This window comes from Platalea leucorodia (assembly GCF_965183815.1).
Source record: "Platalea leucorodia genome assembly, chromosome: 10".
Lineage (NCBI taxonomy): Eukaryota > Metazoa > Chordata > Aves > Pelecaniformes > Threskiornithidae > Platalea > Platalea leucorodia.
The window spans coordinates 2228208-2244186 of NC_138832.1; the positions used below are offsets into that span (position 1 = coordinate 2228208).

General features: G+C 38.4%; 1 protein-coding gene across 4 annotated transcripts in view; it reads right to left on the reverse strand.

Moving 5' to 3' along the window:
• BRWD3 (bromodomain and WD repeat domain containing 3) overlaps positions 1-15979 on the reverse strand; it is a 62492-nt gene that overhangs the window by 17380 nt on the left and 29133 nt on the right. For all 4 annotated transcript variants that reach the window (XM_082323483.1, XM_082323482.1, XM_082323481.1 and 1 more), the window contains 15 exons: positions 13884-13988; positions 12250-12403; positions 11638-11772; positions 10667-10795; positions 10033-10258; positions 9166-9336; positions 7127-7310; positions 6517-6610; positions 5722-5871; positions 4819-4895; positions 3642-3819; positions 2924-3040; positions 2358-2465; positions 696-820; positions 413-495 (listed from right to left, as the gene is read on the reverse strand). In XM_082323483.1, the coding sequence (XP_082179609.1) occupies positions 413-495; positions 696-820; positions 2358-2465; positions 2924-3040; positions 3642-3819; positions 4819-4895; positions 5722-5871; positions 6517-6610; positions 7127-7310; positions 9166-9336; positions 10033-10258; positions 10667-10795; positions 11638-11772; positions 12250-12403; positions 13884-13988 (2036 nt within the window). The remainder of the gene's footprint in view (positions 1-412; positions 496-695; positions 821-2357; positions 2466-2923; positions 3041-3641; positions 3820-4818; positions 4896-5721; positions 5872-6516; positions 6611-7126; positions 7311-9165; positions 9337-10032; positions 10259-10666; positions 10796-11637; positions 11773-12249; positions 12404-13883; positions 13989-15979) is intronic.

Sequence of the window (15979 nt, forward strand, 5' to 3'; positions counted from 1 at the left end):
ATTGCATTCAGCAAAAGAACAACATAAATAATTGTTAAGTAATTCTTTTTAGAGAATTGACTTCATGTTTCATAAACGCACTACTTCAGTTCTTACATTTTGCATGACAGGAATCAAGCCCTTCCCCTACAGGGAGGACTTTCACATCCCTGGTTAATTAGTCACAGCTGCTTCCATGCCTCGAATTACAATATAACAGGATATTCTTCTGCTATCACAGGCCTTGCAACACTTTCATTTCTCTTTTTTTTTCTGCTAGAGGAATTGTAGCGAACATCAAATAAAGTTTTCAATAGTCACTATAATATCATGTGTGGCATAGCCCTTTATATCATGTAATACAGACACTGCATCCTATTAAACAGCTGCAGAAATGTTGCAAAACATATGGAAGTGGAAAAAAAGTAGTCACCTATTTGCCAGTTCCTTTCTTTGGCTTCATTATAAAACTGATGCAGCACAAGGAAGTCAATAACATCTGGCATATCGTGGTACCTTCATGAAACAGACAAAAAACATTGCTTCTGTTACCCACCTACAACACAGACAGGCTCCAAACACAACATTTCAGGCATTTGGTTTTCGCATTAATGCCATCACCGTGCCTTGCAAGAGAAAAAAGAAAGGGGGAGGGGGAAGCGTCTAAACTGCAAGAAAACCTCTGGAAGAATGCCATCAGCATTTCAGTTACTTACTTTATGGAAAATGATTCTCCTGTCATTTTGCCTGTGATTGGATCTAGGAATGCAAGCTTCAAGCAGCAGAGCGTAGGAGGCCCAACTTCATATTTAATTCCTACAGTCTTCACAAATTCTTGTTCCTATTTATCAATAAGCATGGAACAGTATTATTTTAACTTGCTAACAACAAAAACATCCATGTTAAAGTACCAAACTTATTAATAAAAAACAAGTATGTTTCCCCTCTACAGCCCATGTAATTTCACCCATAAAAGTTTTCTTTTCTAAACACTAAAAATCAATCAGTCACCTTAAAAACAAAAAAAGATAGAAGATGCTCATTCCCTTGGTAGATTTGTGAACAGGATACTCACAAATTATTTAACTTTTGCAATAAGGTTCTAAGGATCATACCACTCTGGTTTTAACCACACTGACAGCACCAAAGGTTATACCTGACCAAACCCAGGGCCTCTCACCCTTGAACAGCAACATACCGGGGAAATAAAAGGAAACTCTTCCTCTTAAAGCGGAAATTCAACAATAGCATTTATGTGCAACGTCCTGTCCAACATCAGTCGGTGGTAAGATTTCTGTCCTCAATGAAATACGATTTCCTTTGCCTCACAAACTGATGATGCCTTTGAAGATTACAGCTAGAACCACTGAATACCTAGGACTAGTAACTGGATATTTTTCCAGTAATGCAATTATTTCCATTAATAGAACCATTCTCATACACATATATGAATATTAGCACATATACGTGCTCTTCTCTCAATATGAAATCTGAGTAAAGCAGAAAAAAATATGGCAATACTGTGGATTAAGTATTAAGGGACTCAGTGGTTCAAAGCAAAAGGATAAGAAAAATCAACATAACTATGTAAACCTAGTATCTACCCAAGCAACCCATAATACTTTTATTTTGTAAAAATACATTGTAAGATGTTGTCTGGCTCTGCCAAGAATTAACGAACATACACAATTATATGTTTAGCTAGATCCACTGTTTAACAGAGCTTGTGCATACACTTCGGTCTTTACACCATGATGTCTTTGCACCACAGCACTGGAAACAATAACCAGAGCCATTGCAGAGTGCCAGCAGAACTACAGCCAGCTCTGGAGTGGCGACTTCTGCATGAATGAGGGTTAAGGGGAAAAAAAAAAAAAACAACCAAAAAACCACAAAACAGAGTCGTAAAATAATTTGGGTTGAACGTGACCCCTGAGAATCACCAAGTCCAAACTCCTGCTTGCGGCAGGGCTACCGACTAAGTTCCATCAAGCCACTCGGAGCTTGCCCTGTTGAGCTGTGAGAAGTCGCCAAGGATGCAGATTCCACACCCTCTCTGGGCAACCTGTTCCAGTGCTTAACTACTGTCACTCTGACTTTTTTTTTATTTAATATTCTAAATTTTTTAATCCATCAGTTAAGAATACCACACTAGATAAACTTTCATATTCTTTAATATCCTTGTGGCTTCCCATTATCAGGAACTTAATAGATATAAAGGCTTTGTGTTAATGAAAACACTAATTTTCAGATTTACAATTTTAATTTTGATATTAACATTTTAAAGTAATGCTTTCTTCATATTTTTCATGCTGGTTTTTAATGTCAATTTAACATTACAGAGACATTCAGCTCTTTGAAGTACTTGTTTAACTTACCCTGAGTTCCATTTTGTTCCATGGTTGTTTTTGCATGTTAATACTGTAAATTTTTGCTTTCCTTACTGCCCGCACATAAGCTTCATGGCCTTGCCTAAAGTATATGATCTTAAAAGAAAATTTTAAAAAAAAAGTTTATTTTATTTTACTGATAGTTCTCTTCCTGTTTATTCTAAAATTTCTACAAACATGTCAGGCATCATCCCTTTCAGAACATATTGCACACTTCTTTATTTCATTATAAAGCACTCTTCTCCTTTAAAGTATCTATATCCTCCCCCAAAGCAGCTCCTGCTATGTGCTTTCAAACTTGGGATCATTAAGAAGCGTGCACGTTTGTCTGAAGATGCACAATCAATTCTTCCCGCTACTCATAAGTTACACGTACACAAAAAGAGACATAGGACAGCTATCTGTAAACAACTGACTGCCTGAGGGAAAAAAAAGTTATCAAAACCCAGCCTATCTTGAGCACGACTCACCAAAATTATTGCTAGATTTAATAGCCCTGACCAAGACAAGCTGCTCAGCCTAGGTGGGAATTGCAGAATTGCTACACTCCTTACCTCATCTCCCATTTGTGGGACAAAAGGCGAGCGGCGGGGTATAGTATCCAAGATCCACTGCGGGGCAAGCCATTCTTCACTGGGTTCACCTTCCATCGAAAGCAGTCCGCTTGGTTTCTTAAATATATGACATTAAATTTAGAATGCAAGCTGTAATTACTATGGCGGAACATATGAAAAACTGATGACGCAGCACTTACTGAAGAGAACTAGATATAAGGGCAAAGCAAATGCTGGAATGTCAACCTTCCAAAAACCTCCAGTAAATAGTAGGGAAGAAGACACATTTGTTATAAATATAATAGAAGATTAAAACATTCACGAATAAAGAGATTATATTTCTTTCCTTAGAAACGTCTCAATGTCTTCTTTAAAAAATACTAGGAAAAAGAAACCTGACAACATAGATACAATACAGATGCATTATAACTTTACAACAAAACCACCTTGGAGTAAATCGAACTGCAGTGAAGAGCATAAATCTAGGAGAAAACATCCCACCTGTAACGGAGAACTACCTGCATGAAAATGGAAGCACATCTATGTCACCATAGCACCAAAACAAAACAAAATTGTTCTGGTATTACAATTATTGGGCTATCTATGGGATCTTTCTTACTGTATATTTGTTTGTGAAAAATTTTACTTTGAAGACAACCACTCCAAAAAATCTATATTCATAAAGTTAAAAAGACCGTGAAAAATTAAAAATGCTGACCTTTTTTCTAGGCTGTTTAAGTTTCCTTCGTTTTGGCTCCAGTCCTTTTGTTCCCTTCATATTTTCATCTTCAGAACTACTACAGATTTTCCGAGCTGCCTGCCTGGTTTGTCTCTTTGGAGGCTGGAGATTAATTCCAGCATCTGCTGTCCAGTCAGAATATTCACTTGATGAATCACTGTAGACAATAAAAAGTTGTAAGAAAGAAAACAGCACCTCAGTTTTCACACAATGGAGTGAAAGGTCCGAACATTCAACTTGTTCTGGTTATGTGGAACAGATGTCAGGATTAGCACAGAATTTCCTCCTCGTGTGAATTTCAAGAAAACCTAAGCGCTCTCTCATTTGTGTATTTCAGCAAATTATTTTATCAATTGCAAACTCACGGTAAAACTACAGTTATGGCTGATACCTATTTTCATACTAATTATCTCACTGATTCATAGACTGTCTTCATAAGAATAACTGCACAAAATGCATGAAAAATTTAGAAAACTAGAGCACTCTTCAATAAATACAGTTCTGACTTCTTCAATATCCAAATAACGCACATACAGTATTGATATTAGCTCACGGCCCTTCCAGCCATAAAAGCATAACATTAAAAATAAGCAAAGAGACTGTAGATATTGTACACAAACACATATTGACAACAGAAAAATTAGGAAATACTGAACAGAAGATATGTATGCACTTCTATCGATGTTTCTATTGCATATGACTAATCGGCATTGATTTTTTCAAGAAGTTCTTCATTAAAGACAACGTTTTCTTACAAATGGTCTTTCAAAATTGTTCTTTACTTTGAAAAAAAAATAAAAATAAAAAAGCCCACCAAAAAAATACAGTATAAAATGCTTCTTGAAGAATTGGGGGGAAAAAAAGTCAGTCTTCAAAATTAAGGATTTTTCACACTGGTTTTCTGTTAAATACTGTTATAAAAACTTCACAATTACTTAGTCACTCAAATATATAAAAGTATTTGTCTGTTCCCAGACTCCACAAATTTTGTTGGTTACCATTTTAAACTGCCTAAGTGTACTAAACACTTTGCTTCAATCTGTCACAAGGTGTCACAAATCGGAACTGACTCCTAGTCACAGTATCACAATATCAACTGTCTTACTTAAATTATATAATCAACTAATGTTAACGATTAAGAGAGCAGTAAAGCTACCTGGAACTGCTTTCACTTTGCCATGCTGCCACAGGATCATCCACAGACGCGTCACTTGTGCCAACAGTCTCATCTTCCTGTATTAAAAACAAGAGGTTTCACTTCTGGGCCAAGTTTAAAATGTATCATTTTTGTTTGCAAGCAAGTTATCTGAGTTTCGTCACCTGAGGAAAGCTTTGTATTTAAGGACTAGTTCGCTTAAAGTCAGTCCACAATTTCTTTCTCTATCTTAATTAATATTATACTATATGCTTCTATAATTTCTATAGAAGAGATGTGAATTTTAATGGTATCAGAAGCATAGAATGAGTTCTTATTTAAGTGCTTGATTAATAAATTTTAGTATCAAGTGACCAGCTTTATAGCTATTCTGTATGTTCAGTGCATTTACAAAGTGACAATGTTCTGTCTCTTTTTACTTTGCATGCTTCCTTAACGAGAACAAGTTATATTTAATCTGGTATATTTTAAGTTCTTCCTTTGCCAATATCAATGATTAATACCAATACTCAATCTCTTTCAACAGCAGCCTACAGATGCAGATGAAATCAAAGTACCGAAGTGACCTAGAATATACGTGCAGTATGAATTCCCAAAATAGCAAGTGGTTTAACACAACCCAGTTAAATTTACTTGAAAATGTTTCAAATTTCCAAAAATACACAACCTGTCTTAAGCTAGTTTTGAATACTGTACTGGCATTGAGGTGAACGATCCTTCTCTTTCCAAGATCAACTTACTACACTGACACCAAAAATCCAAACGACTCAGTGATTTGAGTGTTTCTTCCTAGGTAGAGAAACTCAGAGCCTTAATGGTAACAGTGCTCTCGGCACAACCGTTGTCAAACCACGCTATTTGTGAGCGGGGAACCCATTGAAAGAATCACTTGACGTGTCAGACCTCGGAGGAGCTGTCTGATTCTTCCCGTGCACGTGCGTTTTGACTCGCTCCTTGCTGGCTGTGTTCTATCGTGGAGCGCGTTTGGTAGGCGTGCTGGCGTTTGCGTTGGTTTCTTCTCAAAGACCTTCCACTTCCTGGCTGGTAATCGTTCTTTCATCACAGGACAGCAGGGACAAAAAGAAGATTAGAGATTTAATAATGAATTATACAGGTAAAAAAATGCCTCATTAAAGTGACTGTCCATTGTATCACATTTACAAACGACAGCTAGGAAACCTAGAATTAGAAAAGACTTTTTTTACACACTTGCGGTTCATTTCAGTGCACATGCAGGTGTTTTTTTGGTTCAGTATCAATTCTACTTTTTAAAGTAGGAGTCCTTATAAAGCAACTTATGAATAGAATTGATAGAAATAGAATTGTTTCTAAAAAATACCTGCAGTCTCTGAGTAAGATAAAAGCTAGCCACTTAAACTGTGGCACCTCTAATATTTCTCCTAGTTTCCACAAGTCAAACTGAACATCCACCGTGGCTCTGCTCTTCTCCTTTCCCAGCATCTCCCCACTAGTGAAGCCGTAAGGATAGAGATTTACCACTGCTACTTGCATATTACAATATAAAAGACAGACAAATTACAGTAACAGAGAAAGAGAGCCAGAAAAAATTAGTACTATTGATCTTCTAAATAATTTAATAAAATTAGTTTGGGGTTTTTTGTTGTTTTGGTTTTTTTTTCTCCTCAGTGCTCAGAACTGCTTCACACCCAGGTTCCCTCTTCTACTGAATTAACTCACCCGTTGTAAGGTGTGGGATGGCTTTCTCTTCTTTTCAACAGTGTATAAATTAATTTCAATTTCACCTTTGGCAGCTCGACATTCTTCCTGGACCCTAATTATACATAGGAAACATCCATTTTATTCAATAAATCATCATATAACTTGACAGTTTCATTAATATGCACATTAAAATACTTCTGATCCCCTTGCTGTATGAAATCTCTGCACAAGTCCTCCGAGCAGCACCCACACATACTTCATTCCTGGAATCACAGGTTAAGGAAGCCAACTTGTTAGTTGGGCATGCATAATTATTTTCAAGAAAATTGAAATGTATTAACATTATTTTTGTGTTTTTTTAAATAAAGCTTCAGGGAAAATGCGGCACGTGAACAACTGAAGAAAGATTCAATTGCGAAGAGAAGGAATTACTATTCTCAACTCTCCACCAGAGGCTACCACTCTAATCCTAGTATCTGGATTTCAAAACAAACGGATCAACCAACCCATCCCCAAAAGCCAACACATTTCAGAAAAATCATTTTTAAAACCCATAACAGGTGTATGGAAGAATCATTAAACACAATGCAATTTCATCTTGTTTTTCCTGTCTCACTTAGCGTCTTACTTGCTGATGCCTGGAGGAAGCTCATTCACCACCACCCTCCTGCTCCACGCCATGAGATCTCTCTCGGTTGCCATTTGACTTCGGGGAGCATTGTGATGCATTTGCCGGACCCCTTCAATTTGACCACTTCTCCGGAGACCAACGTTTGGTGGAGACGTAACGTCCAAACCTGGGCTTCGAAGAGCTACGGAAGAAAAACATTTTTCTTCGCTTCTACAAACCATCAATAAAATCTAGAATTTCAAGCTTAGGGACTGCACAGAGATTCTTTTCTGGCAATACACAACACTTATTCTATGTTAAGCGCCTTTGTCTTTTGTTTCAGATGAACGTTTTTGTGTATTGGCCTTGGACTACTGGAGATGCATATGCTACAGTAACATCACTGTGGCTTGCTAGGTCTTAGAGATATCTGAGGCAAGCAAAGAATATAATCTATGAGAAAAGTTTTAAAGGCACCTAAGTGACCTTCAAATCGAAGTCTGGTCAACTGTTTAAAGGCTCCGAAATCATAAATCTTAAATTCTATAGTACAAGAAGAGATGAGGCTGACATCTAAAATAATAGACTGCTGCAAGGCTTAAGGTTTCTGTTGTACCTCCATTCGTTCTGTATTTTTAACGCTTATCTGCTGTGCCAGAGGCACTGCCCCTCCTCTGGGCTTTTCATCAGGTGGCGCAACCACGCAGTACTACGCGCTCAGGAGAAAAGAGAGACTGAACCTTTAGGTAGCAAAGTGAGACAAAAAGGCTGATAGTATCAGAATCACTGCTAGCATTGCTTTAATTTAACTCATCATTTGGGAATGCATCAAGACAATTTCCACATGCTTAAATACGGTTAACCGTATGGATAAATTGCATCCACGGTTGTGCAAACCTATATAAAAGTATTCGGCTATTAAAACATCAAGTACTTTACATACACTCTAACTTACACAAATGAGCAGTTCGTGTAGCAAAGCCACTGATCAATGCAAATTCTGTAAGGTCACAGTACTTTAATTTCTATACCATTCTTATCTGGAAATACCCTTTCACACAAATACAGGGATATACAAATAAAATTGACAACTGGGATTGCTCAACACATCAACCCATCATAAGAAGCAGAAAAGACTTCTTGTGAGTTGAAGCTGGCTTCTAGGCCACCTTCGTGACAATACCAATTTAGATCAACACAAAAGTGTATTTTCAGCATTTTTCACTAATAGTTTTCCTATTCTTTCTTGAATTTAAAGACAAGCAACTCCAAATCTAGCAATCCTAATGAGCTTTGCCAGGAAATCTAATTGAAACACGTGCAATCAGTCACTTAACCTAGAACTGATTTATTAGCGGATGTCAATTTTTAAAAGCTGAGGATGACTTGCAGCACAAGTCCCCAGCATCTGCTCTCTTAACATCAACTGCACCCAGTCAGCTGCCTCACAGTCAGCTGTTCACATCTGATTGAGCTTGTTTTAAATTTTTAATCACTTTGTGTTTTAAAAATAAAATCACAGTAGCAGAACACTTACCAGGAGAATAATCTCGAGCTTTCTAAGGAAACACTAAGACAGAGCAGACGTTTATTTTATAAACACTGATGCTCAGCCTTAGCATTTATGCTGCAACGGGAAGCCATTAGTCTGTCACAACATTGTATTCCACTGACATTCTCTAATTATATGCTGTTACCTTGACATTACGCAGTTACAAACTATCATCTCCGCAGTGACTGACACCAAGACAATACAGCAACTTTATGTTTATTTTTTAGGAAAGGTTTAGAATAGGAATATTTACAGTCTAATAGGTCTAGGTAATCAGACACAGCCCAGTTAGACCACTGTGTGCTCTCAGCTGCACCTTAAACTTTTAATTCCTCTGCTAGCATCAGAATGTCCAACTGCTCCAGACGGGTTAACGACGTGTATAAGAACAAGAGAGAAAAGCATCCTCAAAGACATAGTCTCAGAACTTACATTAACACATTTTGATTAGTACCTTACTGTGCTTTAGGAAAAGACATGACGGAGGTAACGAAGGGACGCTTACCTCCATTAACAGAGTGGGATCTATTGAGTGGAGGGTTTGGAAGAGTCTCGCCTTCGTTAATTAGTCTCAGATCTTGTTCCCTCTGTAGCTCTCTGATCATTCCGTCAAGGATACTCTCATCCTGGTCATTAGTTTGCTGCCCGATGACTTGTTCAACTACTTCACCATCACCTTGACAAGAACAAAGCCACAACTGCTTATAAAATGATTCATTTGTTTTACTAAACACCATACAAATAATCAAATTTAAAATGGTGCACAATTATTTGTCTGCTCTGCAAAACATCTGATCACCAGCTGGCCTTCTGCTCTCATGTAATAAATGGAGGCAAAGTTTAAAAGAGACGTTACGATAAAAACCTAAAATTACAGACCACACGTAAAATACAAACACAAACCCTTAGAAACAGCAGAAAGAAATTATGCTTCAGTGGGTAATAATGAAAGATCTCTTCTGGAGATCAGCATTTTGCAAGAGTTTATATCTACAAGGCAAAAAAAAAAAAAAACTTTTAAAAACCAAAAGCTATGTTTGCAATGTCTTTCTTACCTTCTTGCTTCCTTACTCACACACACAGTTACACCCAGGTTAACGGGACAATTCTTTAAGCATACAGCCAAGTACCTGGGAGCAGTCCACAGATTTTGGAACACCGCAGTCTCCTCGTCTTGCCTCCAGTCAAGCCGATTCCATACACTTCCTTTGTGCCGTAAAGCCACCCCATCTCCCTTCTACCTCTATTCTGAATTTAAACCACTAGTTTCAGAAGACAACTGAAACAAACAAATCCTTATAGCACCATCCTAGTGAGCCGGTGCTCAATACTGTGCCATACATGTATTATGCATGAGTTTTAGACAGCATACCATTAGCTACATATCCCAGCTGAGGAATAAGTTGTTCATCCTTGCAATTTTCCCTCCCTGGCACCAGCCGCTGGAATCTCGTGGGATGAGGATTTCCATCAACATCCACCAAGAATGGAGGAGGCATAAGATGCGGAGCCTGTTGAGTCTGTTCATCCAACACATAGTTATTTGCATCACGGATCAGTGGTCGGTAATCCGTATGGAAGAACATCTGATCTGGAATCTGCAAGAAAAGCAATTTAGTAAATAAATCAATGGCCATTTGCAGCTGTCTTGCTGCTTTGGAATGGCTCCCAAACCCATAAACCACAACTCCTACACTTAGGATCAGCAGAAGAAATGCTATGACAGAGAACAGATTCCTACCACAAACGTGTTTTATTACCAAGGCCTGATGCAAAAATTCAATAGTAAAATATGCCAGCAGAGGTGAACAGATAGAAGGTAACGCTTTGTTCCCCTGTCTAGAGATTCTCTTGTCTAAACCTTTTTGATTTAGGTAAACAGCAACTGCTTCACGATCTAATTACTATTTTGTCTGGGGCAGGAGGAGGGAATAAACTGTAACACAAATACTTCTAAGACAAAATCAGGTCAAGACACAGAAGAGTTTAAAATTCATTCAACCCACCTTTTCATAATATTTATTGCATCCAAAACCAAATAGTAGCAGATGTCCGTGAGAGTCTGTGCAGGCAAAATGCTGTCCATCTGGTGAGAACTTGCAATCAAAAACAGCTCCGTGGCCTTGGCCCTCGATCTGTATACGAGCACAGAGCATCCCTGTCACAATCATGCATTCTCTATAAGAGCAGTTTTTACAAAAATTTCCCCTGTGCTCCAACAAGCATTGAATCCCAATTCTGTGTAATTTCTCATCTCGCTCAAGACTGATTTACACTTATATTTTTGTCCACTTAATTATTAAAGCTAAACCGAACAATGCAGTAAAACTTTGCATTTTCTCTTTGTCCTGAAATTTCAGTACAACTTTTGTACGTTTTTTTTTTGTTTGTTCTGAAACAACTACCTAGAAGTCGACATTTTATGTCAATGGCAGACATGGGGCAAGCCTGCACCGAAGGCTGCAGACCCATACTGGCTCCGCAGAAGCAGGTTTCACAGCCCCGTGGGCCAGCAGGCTAGCTCAGCTCCTGAAGCAGTACAGCTGCATTTGCTCAGCACTGGAACCAAACCAACAAACCTGGCACCGGGCGCATTAAGACAGATGCGGCACAGAGCCAACCATACCATTTCCTAGACCACAGCACTGGGCTCCAACACACAGGCTTACTGGTTTCCATTGCTCTACCATGGGAGTCACTACCATCTTCTGCATGGTATAACCATACCCGTACCCATGAATAATATTCAGGTGGAACTGATCCCATGAAAGTCTTGCTGCTACACTTACAATATGCAAAAAAGACTTTGGTATTGTTTACTGAAGAGTACGGTTTGGTTATTTTTAATATGTAGAAGTTTCCCCCTAATCCTGTTGTAACATTGGTCACAACAGGTATAGAATGAAATCTCCTTTTGCCTCAAGAACAGTTTTACGCAAATGTGAAAAAAACCCCACCCTTCCCTGATCATTCTTACCATGTTAAAGTAATTGCGAATTTTTGTTCCTTTGTCTATATCCCAAACAAAGATATTTCCATCGTGACCCGCTGAAAGTACAATCCTTTGGTCAAACGGATGGGCCTCCAGAACAAAAACTTCGTCGTCATGACCCTGCAATGAAAGCAGGGTGAAAGAGAAAGTAATGTTTCTCCATGCAATATCTCCAAACGTGCTAGCATTTAGTGTGAGGACATCTCAGCTCAGGTAGTCATTCACGACAGCTCAATTCAAGGGATCTTAGCCTGGAACTGTGTCTGTACTTAGTCAACATCTCTGTCAGAGGCTTGGCATTATCACTGCCCACTTTGTAAGTGCCTCGGACTGTAGCTCAACACAGCTGAGACGGGAGAGGGACAGGGAGGAAGGAGAAATCAGCAGCGAGGACAGCTGCAGCTCTCTAATCTGGACACAAACGGTGGCCTCCGAAGGGCTCCCCGGGCAGCCAGCAATCACCAGGGTCTAGCAGCATTTTGGTCATCAGCTCCTTTCCTCATGATACGTGGTCCTCCCAACAAGCCTAAGACAGGCGGCATACTTCAGGATAAAACACAAAACACCTCAGGACAAAACCACAGGAATTTCACTCACCGATAAGCTATGAAGAAGCTGCCCTGTGGACGAGTTCCACACTTTGAGAAGGAAATTGTTGACTGCAGTGATGACAGTGGCATCGTATCTATCCCAAGCCACCATAGTAACCTTCAGTTTAGTCACCTTGTCCTCCCCAGATGCTACATTGTTTCTAAAGAAATTAATAATTTAAAGAAGAAATACATCAGTAACTGCATATGGAAACATTTAACAGCGCTAATTCAGTATGAAATTAGGGAGAGCAGGGCTGCCACCACCGTGGCTACTGGCTAATGCAAGAGAATGAAGGATGGCTTCTGCAGTGGTAAAAAACAGATAGAGAAAATATTCAGTACCACTAAGATTTATAGAGTTTTTTTCCTTAAAAAGGACAAGTTTCTCTTGTTCTTTTTAAGTGATCGTCCTTGCCTACCCCAATTCTTTCTTTCAAGCTATTCAGTTCTATTAAGTTTTTTCCTACAAGGCATTTTTCTTACCAGTGATCAATATGAGTAAACTCTATAATGAGCAAAAACTTGCTAACTAAATCCAAACCATACTTTGACAGCTAACTTGTTAAAAATGTAACTGTATGAAATATAAAGAATTCTGCAAAGCAAAATGCCTAATGGATTTCTCCATCCCTGCTTTTTGTTACTGTGCATATTCAATTACAAGGCCATTTACAGAAGTCACTTGAGGATCTCAAAAAGAAACACTCGAAACCCTAATTGAACGGGAGAACCAAATCACCACATCTCATTTCTTACCTGAAAACTTAAGGAAAAATACAATGTTAAGAAACGTTCTGGATATATATATATTACAAAAATGTTGCCAGGCAATTCGGGCCTTGGCATGAAATAAGAAATCCAAAAATGTGTTTACAAATGAATGTCATTAGGAAAAATAATCTGTCACATCTCTCAGTAACTTTCTGCTTACTGTCATTTGTCCTCAGGTGGGTAAATAAGCTGTAATGGGCAACACTTTTTTTTTAACTAAAATTATTTACTAAAGTTATTTACTGGAATAGTAACTGGAATCATAGAAGAAACAATCAATTACCTTTAACAGTGGCTGTATGATGCTAGAAACTGTTGGACACGTTCATATTTACATTCCTATCATACGTTTTGCTCATTTTTCTCTATTTTTATTTTATTATTTCTTCTAATTTTAACTGCATTCCACAGCACAAAAAAACAAAATAGCACAGCATATAACACAAAATAAGCACTAACGTCCTGAGGAACTGATTATGGCAGTTGCTGCTATCGGAGAGATGACAGAAACTAACTCTTGTTTTGGACATTTTTTAAAAAACATGCAGCTCAACATATGATCAATGAGGTTCTACTAAAAACCTCTTTCTGCGAGATGAACTCTATTTGACATTCTCACTCCGTATATAAAATACTAAATATTCCCCGACTATTAGAGTAAGGAAGTACCAATGTATTAATATTGTCTTTTGGGGGCTAATTAATTGTGTAACTTAACAGATAGAGCAATGGCATTTTCAATACACAAAAAACATGCACTGAAATGAATTAAAAATGCCAGTAAATAAATAGTTTTCAGTATGATGGAAGATTTTATTTTGCATGTAACTGTTGCTATAAGGTGAGTTCCGTTTCGGTTTGGTTTACCCTGTCATTTTAGTAGCCATATCCAGGACTACGCTCTTCCAATCTTGCTGCTGATAGTGCCACACTCTGGCTGTTCCATCTCTGCTTCCACTGACAAATCTTAAGCTATGGGGGAAAAAAAAAAAAAGGAAAAAAAGTTATGAAATTCTGAGTAAGCGTAAGTCACTGCTGCTTTTGGTCTAATACCCACATGCCCATCTTAGGATCTTATTTTCTCACTATTCAGTAGCTTCGCTATGGAGTTTTCCATCCTCAGCAACAGTGTGGGCATGCTAAATCCTGTGGCAAGAATATTTAGGAGCTTGGCAGAGGACTGTCATTCACCTTAGGAAAGGTCGCTACAAGCACTTACTTTTATGGCATTCTGCAACAAACACGCACACAGGCACATGTACACAAGTATATATATACTTGGAAGTGTGTGTAGATATTCTTGTCTTACTCTATATATGCCCACACACAGGCGCGTTTAACGACTCATCAAATATCCATGAACTCCTGCCACGGGAAGCAGGCAGCTACAAAACTCTGGCACGCCGAGAGCACACCCATTCGCACCAGCACAGAAGCTAGAATGTATTTAATCTTTTCCCAACGCTTATTCTTTATATTGTTTGTGCATCTCTGATCTAGAGAATGTAATTAGAAGACAGTGAGGTTACAATTTTCATATCAGATAATGTACGGTACAAAAGAGTTTATATCCCACAACGTTAATTACATTTGGCTACAGCTAGCAGATGGCCTTGGAATGACTTCAATGTCGTAATTCATACAAGCTGCACATTCCCTTTTTAATGACATCAGCAAATCCCTTGAGCAGTTCATAGTGGCAGCAAAGAAAAAGAAACTGCATGCCAGGAGTCTAGCATAAATTATAATACATTAACTTAGGGAGAGGGTGAAGACAGAGAAGGGAAAGACCCAAGTTGAACACAAGTAGGTAGCCCTGCCTGTGGAGCTGAACATGAGCATTTTCATTTTTAAACTCCTCCTTGAATTAAAAAAAAATCAAGCATCCAGCAAATGCGTTTAACTACATCATAACGCTTTGGCTATCAATGTCACAGAAATCATTTTTGTTGAGAAATTTCAAAAAAGCTCCTCAAGTAATACATTTTCACAGGATGGCCAACACCTTTAAAAGTATATTCCATTTATATACAAAATCACATGTAAAAAGGCAAGCCTATGCAATTTTATTTCAACAAATCATTCTTTCACCTCTTCAGTTTCCCTGAATTTTTCCCTCATGATGAAAAAGTGTTTAAAAATGCTTGTGACAAGTTTATTTTCTTTATCCTTCTTTATATTAAAACGAAAAGGAAGCCATCGCTTTTCCATTAAAAGCATCACTATAGCATATAATTTTCAGTGACTATGTGCCCTGATACCCCCAGCGAGACCTGTGCTCTCACATTCTTTGGAAGGAACTGTTAGTACAATTATACCAGTACATTCCTACATAATTTTACATGACAAAGATCTCGGAGTACAGGTGCAGTTCCACTGGCAAAGCTACAGTTTTGCTTGGAAGGCTCCTGCTTGCACACATCCCTTAAACCTTCTGCCAAGGAAAATAAGAAATAGAAGCAAAAGCTGGCATAAAACCATTGAAAAACATTAAGATGTTGATCGCTAATCAAAGCTTGTCACGCCACTCTCCAACACAGCTGTGCTGCAGACGTCTGACACGCGGACATGCCTATAGGCACCTTTATCGATTTTATCATGAGCATCCTGACTTTAACTCGTACATAAGAGACAGCATCCCGACTTTGCACAGTTTTAAAAACTGAAAGCTTTGCAGGTTGGAATGGTTCACTTCATAAATTTTAAGACCACAGGATTACTGTTACGATCTAAACTAATTAACTGGCAATTCATATATTTGCCTAGAAATCCACGTATTTGCCAGGTACGCCGTTGGAGATAAGTAAAGTATTATGAAAAATAAAGCAGACCAATGAAGATCACTTCATCAAGACCCAAAGGTCTTAAGACCGTGCCTCTGGAACTGGTGCTGGGCAGGCGGCAGCAACCGAGGACTGAGTGCTCAGAGAGTATGTGACGTGCGTGGAGAGTAACTGTCCCAC